Genomic DNA, 13,866 nt, shown 5'->3' on the forward strand with positions numbered 1-13,866 from the left:
AGTTAGTATCTATTGTGCTCAAGCTGTACTTTACTTTTTCGTGCAAAGGCACAGCCTCAGAGCGTAGGGTGAGACTGTAACTGAGTGTGCAGCTCCATGCGTTCTCCTCATGAGCAAAATTGAACTCTGTCTCTGCCTGATTCCTTGCTGCTTGTTCTGTTTAATAGATAGTTTGGTGCTTAAACCTGACACTTTCTATGGCCGTTCAAGTTACCAAAAAAATGTGATTTCTAATGTGAATGCAATCTGACCTGCATAAGTAAACAAGGCTTTTAACTTTAGTCGTCGCAGTACTGCCGCATTCGTGGCAATTTTAAGGATCTTGTGCATTTAAAGTCAAAATATTCTGAACCAAATTGTTGCGTAAAGAAGATTAAAAAGCAAGAGGACAAGATTTACGGGGTATTTTGCTTGGATGTCTGCTTGAAGAGCGTGTCTGTGGGCTGGCACTCCGAGACAGGAGTGGTGGAACTTTCACCTGAGTTCCTAAAACATTTTATTTTCACCTGTTTTCTGCTCCATTGTCAACAATTTATTTTAAAACTATCTACGTTGGCCAATAATTATGACGCTTATTGCTTTTTGAGGACATTCTGGTCGGACGAATGCGACCTGAGGACGCATCGCAAAAATATCACATTTATATACGCATAGAAAAGAGTCCTGGGTCGGATATGAAAACATTTGGAATTGCACTGTTCACACGGACATGAAAGAATCCGATACAAGGCCGCACATGGCCAAAAAAATATGGATTGACGTGCGGTGTGAACAAGGCCTATCCACAGCTGCAATGTGGCCTACCACAACTATGCAGATCATAGTCACATCCACATGTCATTTTGACAGCAGTTTTCAATTCAGTTTTAGTCATAGTCTTCTGAAAAACATGTATTCTAGTCAAATTTTAGTAATCTATATTGATTTAGTTTTAGTCGAGTCAGCTAAAATATTAAGTATAAAAGATAAGGCCTCTTCAAAGTTTATTTAAAAGCACCTTATTTAGACTAGCTGTAAAGCATTTGTTTAAAGCAGCACTAAGTAACTTTTCAACCGTCAAAAAATATTCTCATAGGAACCCTGCCACGCAAACAAAACTACAAATGCGCTGACTTGCTTTGTGGCATACGTCACTCCCCTTTTTCCCCATTCGTTAAAAAAGACAGAAGTCGACGCGAACGCCTGTGTGTCGCCAGAAAAACAAGAAGAAGAAGAACGCCAGCGTGCAATTACTGCTATCATGGCCGAAGCTCCAGGACAACCAAAGAAACAAAAAGTTTTGCCAGAGGAGTCAAAAAAAGAAAGAAAACCAGAGCCTACCCGGATAAAAGGACAGTCAGGCTCTCTAAACCAGCTGTGAAGCTGCTGCAATACGTCCAGAATGCTGCTGCTTGAGTACTGACTGGAAGTAGGAAATGCTGACAAATGACAAATTTTACTATTTTAGTCACAGTGGAGTGTAGGGGGGCGCAAAATATTCAAAATTTTTCCTGGGCGGGGGCATAACAGAAAATATTTGAGAAGCACTCTGTTAGGGCAATTTGAGCCATCTCGGGCTACGAGAACCCCAGGGAGTCAGGACGAAACATTGGTGCGTTTTGTGCTCCTGAATTCTGGAACAACATTCCAGAAGAGACATGACTCCATCTCGGGCTACGAGAACCCCAGGGAGTCAGGACGAAACATTGCTGCGTTTTATGCTCCTGAATTCTGGGACAACATTCCAGAAGAGACATGACTCAACTCTGGCAAAGTTGAAATCTAGGCTGAAAACACTTATTTTTACCTGTGCATAAGACAACTGAAAGTATTTTATCCGCACTCTTTGATTTGAAATAATTTGTTATTATATGATACTTTTATGATTTCATTCACCTGTAAAGCACTTTGAGTTGCCTAGCGTACGAACTGTATTTTATAAACTAGAAAATTCCCGCGGAAATTTTAATGGGCCCGCTATCTGTGCCCTGGCCCTATGGCCGAGGGTCGCCGGAAGCCGCCGTACTTTTAAAATTGTGCCTGCCACCATTTTAATTATGACACAGCCTTTTCTGAAAAACGTCATGCCGAACGAAGTCTGATTGAGGGCAAACGCTTCAAGAAATAAATTTTTTGTAAGTACCGTGAGCGCCTCAAGGATTTGGGGAACATTCCGGTGTTCGTAGATTTCCAATAAATGGAAAAATGGCCGAGTTTGAGCGAGTAGGGGAATGTGAATTTTTGTGTTTTTTAGAGCCGACATTTAACATTGGAGTCAATGAGAGATTTAGCTGACTTTCTTGGCATTGAGGGCCAACAAAAGCAAAATGGGACACATGATCTCCATGAAAGTGACATTTTCTGAGAGAGGACATGTGTGTTAACGTTTTCACCGAAACACATGACAGTGGGATAAAAGATGTGGCCGTGAGGACTGGTTGTTTACACACAAAAAAAGTGCGTATTTTCTTACGCCATCCGCTTTAATGGGGGAACCCCAATGGCGCTCGCCTCCTTCCGATGGCCATCCAGCCAAAACCAAATCTTGGACGTAAAACGTTTTAGCCAGGGTAAATGTAGACAAGTGTGTGAACAAAAAGAGACTTTAAGCACCGAGCTATGTGAAAGTATGGCTGAGCTACAAGAGGAGGTAATCTTGTCTTTTTTGGCGTTCTGCTGGCAAAATCCTCCATTATAAAAGGTTGCATACATATTCAGCGGGCCCATTTTTTTTATTCGTAAATAGCGCCGCCATGGTAACACGAACTGATCCCAACTATAAATGCAGCTGTTGGCGCGAGCGATACCTTTCCGACAGTATAACATATGTGGGGGTTCGTTGGCCGGTTCGTCTCGCATTAATTGGGGAAGAATAAGATAGAAGAAGTATAATACAAGTTGAAGTATGAGCAATAATAATATGGGCTGCTTGCATTACAGCAGGCCCATAATAAAAGTTTCTTGCCTAGCCATATCTACAATGATTGGTTTTAGCTCACCCCCCCCCCAAAATCTAAAAGGCTTCCAAATCCTCAATTCTTTTAGTATGTGACCCTGGGTGGAAAAGGTTTAAGCAGCTCCGCCTTACTTTTGAGGTTATTTTTTGGAAGAATTGTTTGAAGAAAGACACAAAACATTAAAGGCCTACTGAAAGCCACTACTACCGACCACGAAGTCTGATACTTTATATATCAATGATGAAATCTTAACATTGCAACACATGCCAATACGGCCGGGTTAACTTATAAAGTGACATTTAAAACTTCCCGGGAAATATCCGGCTGAAACGTCGCGGTATGATGACGTATGCGCGTGACGAAGTCAGAGTAACGGAAGTTATGGTACCCGTAGAATCCTATACAAAAAGCTCTGTTTTCATTTCATAATTCCACAGTATTCTGGACATCTTTTGCAATTTGTTTAATGAACAATGAAGGCTGCAAAGAAGACAGTTGTAGGTGGGATCGGTGTATTAGCAGCGGACTACAGCAACACAACCAGGAGGACTTTGTTGGAGCGCTAGCCGCGCTAGCTGCCGACCTCACCTTGACTTCCTACGTCTCCGGGCCGCCAAACGCATCGGGTGAAGTCCTTCGTCCTTCTGCCGATCGCTGGAACGCAGGTGAGCACGGGTGTTGATGAGTAGATGAGGGCTGGCTGGCGTAGGTGGAGAGCTAATGTTTTTAGCATAGCTCTGTGAGGTCCCGTTGCTAAGTTAGCTTCAATGGCGTCGTTAGTACAGCATTGTTAACCTTCGCCAGCCTGGAAAGCATTAACCGTGTATTTACATGTCCACGGTTTAATAGTATTGTTGATTTTCTATCTATCCTTCCAGTCAGGGGTTTATTTTTTTGTTTCTATATGCAGTTAAAGCACGATGCTATCACGTTAGCTCGTAGCTAAAACATTTCGCCGATGTATTGTCGTGGAGATAAAAGGCACTGAATGTCCATTTCGCGTTCTCGACTCTCATTTTCAAGAGGATATAGTATCCCAGGTGGTTTAACATACAAATCCGTGATCCACAATAAAAAAGGGAGAGAGTGTGGAATCCAATGAGCCAGCTTGTACCTAAGTTACGGTCAGAGCCAAAAAAGATACGTCCATCAAGTCCTTCACTGTAACGTTCCTCATCTACGAATCTTTCGTCCTCGCTCAAATTAATGGGGTAATCATCACTTTCTCGGTCCGAATCTCTCTCGCTCCATTGTAAACAACGGGGAATTGTGAGCAAAAGTTGCAAACTTTATCGTCGATGTTCTCTACTAAATCCTTTCAGCAAAAATATGGCAATATCGCGAAATGATCAAGTATGACACATAGAATGGATCTGCTATTCTTGTTTAAATTAAAAAAAAATCATTTCAGTAGGCCTTTAAAAGGCAAATAGATGAAGAGTGATTATTTTCTTCTTGTACTGAGAGTTGCCTCGATGCAGACTTTTACAGAAAAGAGGGAAAAATCTCAGGTCCTCTCGAGGTTTTTCACAAATATCCGAAAGCGCCTCAAACAAGCGAGCGCAGTTCAACATTGCGAGCGGCTGTCAGGCCGTTTCTCACGTTTGGAGTTGCTCCCTGTGAATGTCATTTCCAGCAAGTCACTGCTGCTCCGCAGACGTAAACATGGCTCGCAGCGTTTACAGACAAAGTGAAGGCTGTGTGATGCAGCGGCGCCAAGGCATCCATCACGGGGAGGCGGCGTTGGCTCTGTGAGATGTGGTGTCTGCATGTTGCATGTTGATAGAGATGGGATGTTCGCCAACGAGTAGTCATTTGAACGGCTCTTTTACCTGAACGATGAGAAACGATTCCCAGTTGTGAGCGTTTTTTGTATGCACGTGCATATATTGCATCCGCAATTGTCCACGCCACTTTAAAGGCCTACTGAAATGATTTTTTTTTATTTAAACGGGAATAGCAGATCCATTCTATGTGTCATACTTGATCATTTCGCGATATTGCCATATTTTTGCTGAAAGGATTTAGTATAGAACAACGACGATAAAGTTTGCAACTTTTGCTCGCTGATAAAAAAAAGCCTTGCCTGTAGCGGAAGTAGCGTGACGTCACAGGAGCTAGTATTCCTCACAATTCCCCGTTGTTTACAATGGAGCGAGAGAGATTCGGACCGAGAAAGTGATGATTACCCCATTAATTTGAGCGAGGATGAAAGATTCGTAGATGAGGAACGTTACAGTGAAGGACTTGAGACGCAGTGCAGGACGTATCTTTTTTGGCTCTGACCGTAACTTAGGTACAAGCTGGCTCATTGGATTCCACACTCTCCTTTTTTTATTGTGGATCACGGATTTGTATTTTAAACCACCTGGGATACTATATCCTCTTGAAAATGAGAGTCGAGAACGCGAAATGGACATTCAGTGCCTTTTATCTCCACGACAATACATCGGCGAAATGCTTTAGCTACGAGCTAACGTGATAGCATCGTGCTTTAACTGCATATAGAAACAAAAAAATAAACCCCTGACTGGAAGGATAGATAGAAAATCAACAATACTATTAAACCGTGGACATGTAAATACACGGTTAATGCTTTCCAGGCTGGCGAAGGTTAACAATGCTGTGCTAACGACGCCATTGAAGCTAACTTGGCAACTTAGCAACGGGACCTCACAGAGCTATGCTAAAAACATTAGCTCTCCACCTACGCCAGCCAGCCCTCATCTACTCATCAACACCCGTGCTCACCTGCGTTCCAGCGATCGGCAGAAGGACGAAGGACTTCACCCGATTAGTTTGGCGGCCCGGAGACGTAGGAAGTCAAGGTGAGGTCGGCGGCTAGCGCGGCTAGCGCTCCAACAAAGTCCTCCTGGTTGTGTTGCTGTAGTCCGCTGCTAATACACTGATCCCACCTACAACTGTCTTCTTTGCAGCCTTCATTGTTCATTAAACAAATTGCAAAAGATGTCCAGAATACTGTGGAATTATGAAATGAAAACAGAGCTTTTTGTATAGGATTCTACGGGTACCATAACTTCCGTTACTCGGACTTCGTCACGCGCATACGTCATCATACCGCGACGTTTCAGCCGGATATTTCCCGGGAAGTTTTAAAAGTCACTTTATAAGTTAACCCGGCCGTATTGGCATGTGTTGCAATGTTAAGATTTCATCATTGATATATAAACTATCAGACTGCGTGGTCGGTAGTAGTGGCTTTCAGTAGGCCTTTAAAAAAATAAATAAAAGACATACTAGCATTGTAAAAAAATAAATAATATTTTGAATTTATAATACAGTATATATGCCCTTGGTCTTTTGAACAGCTATTTGAATGAAACAACTCCTCAATGTCTGCCTTCCTTCAAAGAGCCATAAGAAGTAGGGGTGTCAAAAAAAGAAGAAGTGATTTTCGAATTATTTGCGATTCTTATTTGTAACGATTTTTAAATCGATTAAAAGAAATCAACAATCGATCTTTTAAATCTGTCCTGTCCAGCCACTCAGACAAATCATATTGTTGATGTAGATCAGGCCCGGGCAATTATTTTGACTCGGGGGCCAAATTTAGAGGAAAAAAAAGTGTCTGGGGGCCGGTATATTTATTTTTAGGAACACTAACACAAAACCTCACAATAATGTCAGATTGAATGCTAAAAACGTTATGACAGACCGCCTTAAAAAACGGAATGGAATTTAAATTTGTTTTTACTGAATGAGACACCCAGAATGTACATGAAAATAAAGAATGTGGGATTTACAATATTAACTATGTAGGATAAAACACTGAATATTAACATATGAACGTCACACCCACTCTCCATCGACATAATTACAATCAAGCGAAACGCAACAAAAATGCACTAAACACAGCCAAATGTGAACGCGAAGGGTAAAAAAAACCCACCTACGATCTGATATATCACTTTTCTTGCAGAACTTTGTTGCAAAAATCTCCTTCTGCGTCTGTCCCCGACACCCGCATTTCAGGCCGGCCGCTCTGGAAACACTCAGTGGAAACGCTCCCCACCCACACTGCTTGGTGTGGGTGGGGAGAGCTGCTGTGACTTAAAGGCCTACTGAAATGATTTTTTTTTTATTTAAACGGGAATAGCAGATCCATTCTATGTGTCATACTTGATCATTTCGCGATATTGCCATATTTTTGCTGAAAGGATTTAGTAGAGAAAATCGACGATAAAGTTCGCAACTTTTGCTCGCTGATAAAAAAAAGCCTTGCCTGTAGCGGAAGTAGCGTGACGTCACAGGAGCTAGTATTCCTCACAATTCCCCGTTGTTTACAATGGAGCGAGAGAGATTCGGACCGAGAAAGTGACGATTACCCCATTAATTTAAGCGAGGATGAAAGATTCGTAGATGAGGAACGTTACAGTGAAGGACTGGAGAGGCAGTGATGGACGTATCTTTTTTGGCTCTGACCGTAACTTAGGTACAAGCTGGCTCATTGGATTCCACACTCTCTCCTTTTTCTATTGTGGATCACGGATTTGTATTTTAAACCACCTGGGATACTATATCCTCTTGGAAATGAGAGTCGAGAACGCGAAATGGACATTTACAGTGACTTTCATCTCCACGACAATACATCGGTGACACACTTAGCTACTGAGCTAACGTGATAGCATCGTTCTCAAATGAAGATAGAAACAAAAGAAATAAACCCCTGACTGGAAGAATAGACAGAAGATCAACAATACTATTAAACCATGGACATGTAACTACACGGTTAAAAATTCTCAGCCTGGTAAGGCTTAACAATGCTGTTGCTAATGACGTTAAGGCTAATTTAGCAACTTAGCAACCAGACCTCACAGAACTATGATAAAAACATTAGCGCTCCACCTACGCCAGCCAGCCCTCATCTTCCCATCAACAGCCGTGCTCACCTGCGTTCCAGCGATCGACGGCGCGACGAAGGACTTCATCCGTGGGTTTGGCGGCAAGCATCGGCTAAGCGTAGTAAGTAGTCCTTGTTGTGTTGCTGTAAGTATTGTACTTAGCCGCTAATACACCGATCCATCCCACCTACAACGTTCTTCTTTGCAGCCTCCATTGTTCATTAAACAAATTGCAAAAGATTCACCAACACAGATGTCCAGAATACTGTGGAATTTTGTCGAAGAAAACAAGAGGTTTTTGTATCGGGTTCGATGGGGTCTAACCACTTCCGTGGATTTTGTGACGTCACGCGCATAAATCATATCCAAAGGAGTTTTTCAACCGGAAGTGTGGCAGTAATTTTAAAATGTCACTTTATAAGTTAACCCGGCCGTATTGGCATGTGTTGCAATGTTAAGATTTCATCATTGATATATAAACTATCAGACTGCGTGGTCGCTAGTAGTGGCTTTCAGTAGGCCTTTAAATTACCATAGTAACTAATGAGATTACCACCGCCGCTCCCAGTCTGTGGAACGCTCTTCCTGACCACCTGAGGGCACCACAGACTGTGGATGCTTTTAAAAAAGGCTTAAAAACCCTTCTTTTTAAAAAGCCTTTTTTTATAGATATATGCGTACTAGTTCTAGCTATTAGGCTGTTCTAGATTTTATTTGTATTTATTTTTATTATTTATTAATGTTTTTAATACACTGTAGCACTTTGAGGTTGTTTGCTCAATATAAAGTGCTTTTTACAAATAAAATCTATTACCATAGTAACTCATTAGATTACCATAGTAACTAGTAATGCATGCAAAAGCGCCAGATTCCAACCATTGAAATACTTTGTATAGTTTAAGACTTACGGTCATTTGAAAACATCACTGCACATCATAATGGCAGCTACACTTTCCATCTTAAAAATCAGAAAAACATTATTTGGGAATGTCCGGCGGGCCAGATTGAAAAGCTTAACGGGCCCCGGGCCTTAATTTGCCCAGGTCTGATGTAGATGATCTACATCTGCAGTACAGATTTACCTTAACCCTGTAAGACCCAAATATAGAAAAACCTAAAAAAAAATTATTTGACCTTTCAGATGTTGTTGTAGGAGGCATTTGATGCAGAAATTGAAGATTTAAAAAAAAAAGTTTATGTATGTTTTTAGAGAAATGTTGTAATATTGCAACATTGGGCTTTGATGGGAGCAGAATTTCTGTATTTGTACTCACATTGTCTGAACAACTAAGGGTTCATTTGCAGGGTTGATTGCTTACTTAGCCCCATAACGGTATATACATTTAATAATAATCACACATTAGTTATATTTTTATGAAGTCATTCATTACAAATATAAAAAATATGAAACAAGATAAAACTCTTAAAAAACGCTTTTCCCCCCTCTTTTATAATTGTAACAATTATATAACAAGCTCTAAATGTAATTTGATGCATCTGTTCCACAATAACTACCTATGCTCTAGACATTGTAATAACAACCCCAAAAAATATAAAATACATTTTAATTACTTGAATCTGATGAATCCAGTCCAATGAAACAAATAGATGTTGTTCGAAGGAAACCTTGAGAGGTTGTGTTGGGTGGAATTTTTGTAAACAAAACCAGTTTTTATTTTAAGTAATCTAGAAATTGATCAGCGCTGTTATGGAGGAATGTAGTTCATTATAGAACTGGCATCAAAATGTTATTAATTTTGAATCAAAAATTGTTGTTAATCAAGAATTGACTCTGAATCCAATCGTTACCCCCAAGAATGTAATTGTGTGCTGGCCAAAGATTCACAGCCCGAATACATAGCATGTCTTATGTTAAGGTGGGACTCACCGGCACTTCCAGCGCTACCTTCTCTCCGGCCTCTGGCACTGCCTTCTCGTGCAGACTTCACCCTCTGCAGGAAAAAGGAGATTCAAACGTTACAGCATGTTTGGTTTTTTTTAGCTTTATTGGGATCCCAAGTGTTGCTAATGCCGCAAATTGTTTTGTCTTGAATGCAGGAAAAGAGTGTGTGACACCAGAACCTTCCATGACACATGTCCTCCTGTCTTCTGTGGAAAAAGCCCATCACAATAAAACAACATGATACTTATTAGAGCTATGACAGCATTGTTGGAGTCACAAATTGTGCAATTTATTTTGTCCCAAAGCGAGTCCAGCAACTAGTCAAATAGTTGCGGTCAAAGATTTTTTTGAACATGGAGGATTTAGGGACTTGGAAGCAGCGTTCTCAGCGCTCATTGACTAAGTAGTCATACCCGTCAGTTGCTGCTGGCTCTCCACATGTACCAGGACAGCGCCGTGTGCTTCTATTATTCTATTCTATGACACATCAGAAGGACACGAATGAATCCCATCCAGCAGCAATCACAGAGCACACAGAGAGACTCCAGCCTTCTGACACGTAAGTGAATACGTGTGTTTGAATCACACCAATCAAACGCTATTCAACTGGCGGCCCGGGAGTGACCCAAAACTGGCCCACGAGTTCAGTTCAAAACATTTTTGCAAAACATTCCTAAAACCACGAGAGTGCTAATCCAAGTTCCTCTATACCAGGGGTCGGCAACCCAAAATGTTGAAAGAGCCATATTGGACCAAAAATGTAAAAAAAAAATCTGTCTGGAGCCTCAAAAAATGAAAAGCCTTATATAAGTGTTATAATGAAGGCAACACTTGATGTAAGGGTCTATATTAGCTCTATAAGCCTACTATCAAAGGCTGACGCAAATCTTCATTGACAGAAATGTTGTATTTTAATTTTTATTCTACACATTTTTGCAACATTGGAAGTCATTAGTAAAATGGAGGCTTCTCACAGGATGAGATTACTTCCGGAAATGACTGGCTCAGTATGGCCAAAAGGTATTAAGTTAAAGTTAAAGTACAAATGATTGTCACACACACACTAGGTGTGGTGAAATTTGTCCTCTACATTTGACCCATCCCCTTGTTCACCCCCTGGGAGGTGAGGGGAGCAGTGGGCAGCAGCGGTGCCGCGCCCGGGAATCATTTTGGTGATTTAACCCCCAATTCCAACCCTTGATGCTGAGTGCCAAGCAGGGGGGTAATGGGTCCCATTTTTTTATAGTCTCTGGTAGAGATGTCCGATAATATCGGCCTGCAAAGACTTACTGCGGAGCAAAGACGCGTCCACAATGTGCATCCGAACATGACATGACAATCAACAATGTCCCCACAAAGAAGGATAAAAACCACTGAAATATTCTTGATTGCTAAAACAAAGTAGATGTGGGAAATATCGCTCAAAGGAAGACATGAAACTGCTACAGGAAAATACCAAAAAAAGAGAAAAAGCCAGCAAAATAGGAGCGCAAGACAAGAACTAAAACACTATACACAGGAAAACAGCAAAAAAGTCCAGATAAGTCAGGGTGTGATGTGACAGGTGGTGACAGTACACCTACTTTGAGACAAGAGCTATAGTGATGCATGCTTGGTTATGCTTTAAAGTCGACTTTTTACGGTCAACTGAGTTTCGTTTTTTAATGATTTCTGCTGGTGGTGTGTTTCCGGATTTTTTCAATGCAAAAAATGTGCCTTGGCTCAAAAAAGGTTGAAAAACACTGCTGTAGAGGACGCAAATTAGACTATTTAAATGTAGCTTTCCCCAAAAAAATTGAGTTGAATATCCTCCTCTCCAGTCCTCTCCATAGAAGGACGAGGGAAAAAGACAGATGTTTCTCATCCTCCAGCACTGACCACTGACGCCCTTTCTGGCCACAACACACACCCAGTTGTTTTCAATCAGTGAGGGTGGGAACAGATATGAGAAAAGACAAGCCTTAAACGTAGGCCTTGTTCACACTGCAGGTCGATTCACGGTTTTTTTTTTGCCCATATGTGACCTGTATTGGAATTTGTCATGTCAGTGTGAACAGTGCAATCCTGAATGTTTCAAATCCGACTCGGGTCTCTTTTATTTGTGGATATAAATCCGATTATGTGTCCGATGCGACTTCAGACATGTTTATCTGACCAGAACGTCATCAAAAAGCGGTAAGCGTCATAATTCTTTGCCAAAATAGACGGTTGCCAAATAAATGGTTGCCAAATGAGCAGAAAACAAGCGAGAATAATGTTTTAGGAACTCGTGTCAATGTTCCACAACTCCTGCCTCCGACTGCTCGCCTACACGCTCTTTGGAGCAGACATTAAAGCAAATGTTCCACAAACTGCAAAGGCCAAAATTGCCCTCTTCCTTCTTAATCTTTCACACACAATAATTCAATTCAGAAAATGTTGATTTTGATTGCACAAAATCCGTGAAATTGCCACAAATGCGCCAGCACTGAGACTCGGACTGGACAATTAATCAAATTAATCGGACAATTTTGATCATAAAAATATTGTAATTGAAAAATAGACGAATAATGGGCCGTCCAACGTGCATGCAAATTCCTGAGTTTGTAACGATGAAACGGATGAGTGAGCGTAGACCACGTCTACATTTTATTTGACACGGCTCTAATGTTCCTCATCAATTATCAGTAAACTCAACAAAAAAAGTAAGGCATTTCCGCGTTGACGTAACCACGGACGGAGTCAAGAGAAATAGCCGATAAAATGGAATCACAGAATATCAGGGAAATTGACATAAATGTGAGGGAAATGTTGTCATTGTGGTCACCTCATCTGCTTGTGTTGTTGTGTACGACATCATGGATGTAAGAGCAATGTACAAACAGGAGTCAAAATTTGGAAAGGCTCTCTTTGTTCTTGTTTTTTATACCAGCTTCAACTTGTCTACTCGTCAAGCTCAGAACAGCAACACACTTCCCCCCCTTCACCATAAAAGCGCTCTGCACAACATCCGGTCCAAATGCACTAACAAAATAAAGGTTTCCAAAACGGGCCTTACACAAGCTAAATGTACTTGAAGCGTTTCTTACTACATTTACACAATTATTATGCTTTGACCTAATATATTGATCAAAATGTTCCCATTTTATAACATTTTATTTATGACACTAAGAGTACAAATGTAAAAGGTAAAAAACAGAATTAAAAAAAATGTAAAAACCGAAAAACTGAATCGTATTGTTATTATATTGCTTTTGTTATTTCAATTTAGTGTTGTTAGTACTATCATTATTTTGCTTGTTTGTTAGTTACTAATTTATATCTGTTGTTATTTTAAATTATATTAAATGTGGAGTTTTGGTGGAACAATAAATACTTGTGTTTTCAAATTATGAGTAATCATGATTTCAATATCAATCACAATAATGGTGATTATTATTATTGCCATAATCTTAGGGGTGTAACGGTACACAAACATTTCGGTTCGGTACGTACCTCGGTTTAGAGGTCACGGTTCCGTTCATTTTCGGTACAGTAGGAAAACAACAAAATATACATTTTGGGGTTATTCATTTACCAAATTTGCAAAATCTTCCACCAAAAATATTTTTCTTAGTGTAATATTTGATGTGAAGTAATTGGAACCTTGGATAGGTCAATAATTCATCATAACATTGATTTTGATTCAATATTATGTTTTGAGCAATGACAGTTTGAAAGAAAAAAAAACAGCTTTGTTTTATTAGTCAACATTGCAACTTTTTCTAAATTACATTTACCGTAATTTCCGGACTATAAGCCGCTACTTTTTCCCCTCGTTCTGGTCCCTGCGGCTTATACAAGGGTGCGGCTTATTTACGGCTTATTTACGGCCTGTTATTCTCCGACACCGACGAAGAGGATTTCGGTGGTTTTAGTACGCAGGAGGAAGACGATGACACAATGACTTTTCATATACCGGTAGGCTGGTTATTTTGATAACGTACAGGCGAGCACTTTGTATTACTTTGCACCGTTGTATTATTTGTACTCTGCACGAATGCTGTTCGCCATGTCAAAGATGTGAAAGTTTGATTGAATGATTGAAAGATTTATAGTTAATAAATGGGACGCTTTGCGTTCCCAAACAGTCATCTCTGTCCCGACAATCCCCTCCGTGGTAGCAGGAACCCCTATATACTACGGT

The 13,866-nt window shown here is 40.6% G+C and overlaps 1 protein-coding gene across 1 annotated transcript in view; it reads right to left on the reverse strand.

Moving 5' to 3' along the window:
* Positions 1-13,866, reverse strand: part of ift88 (intraflagellar transport 88 homolog) — a 56,535-nt gene that overhangs the window by 6,754 nt on the left and 35,915 nt on the right. The window contains exon 22 of the mRNA XM_062067427.1: positions 9,687-9,750. Coding sequence (XP_061923411.1) covers positions 9,687-9,750 — 64 coding nt within the window. The remainder of the gene's footprint in view (positions 1-9,686; positions 9,751-13,866) is intronic.

This window comes from Entelurus aequoreus, linkage group LG13 (genome assembly GCF_033978785.1).
Source record: "Entelurus aequoreus isolate RoL-2023_Sb linkage group LG13, RoL_Eaeq_v1.1, whole genome shotgun sequence".
Lineage (NCBI taxonomy): Eukaryota > Metazoa > Chordata > Actinopteri > Syngnathiformes > Syngnathidae > Entelurus > Entelurus aequoreus.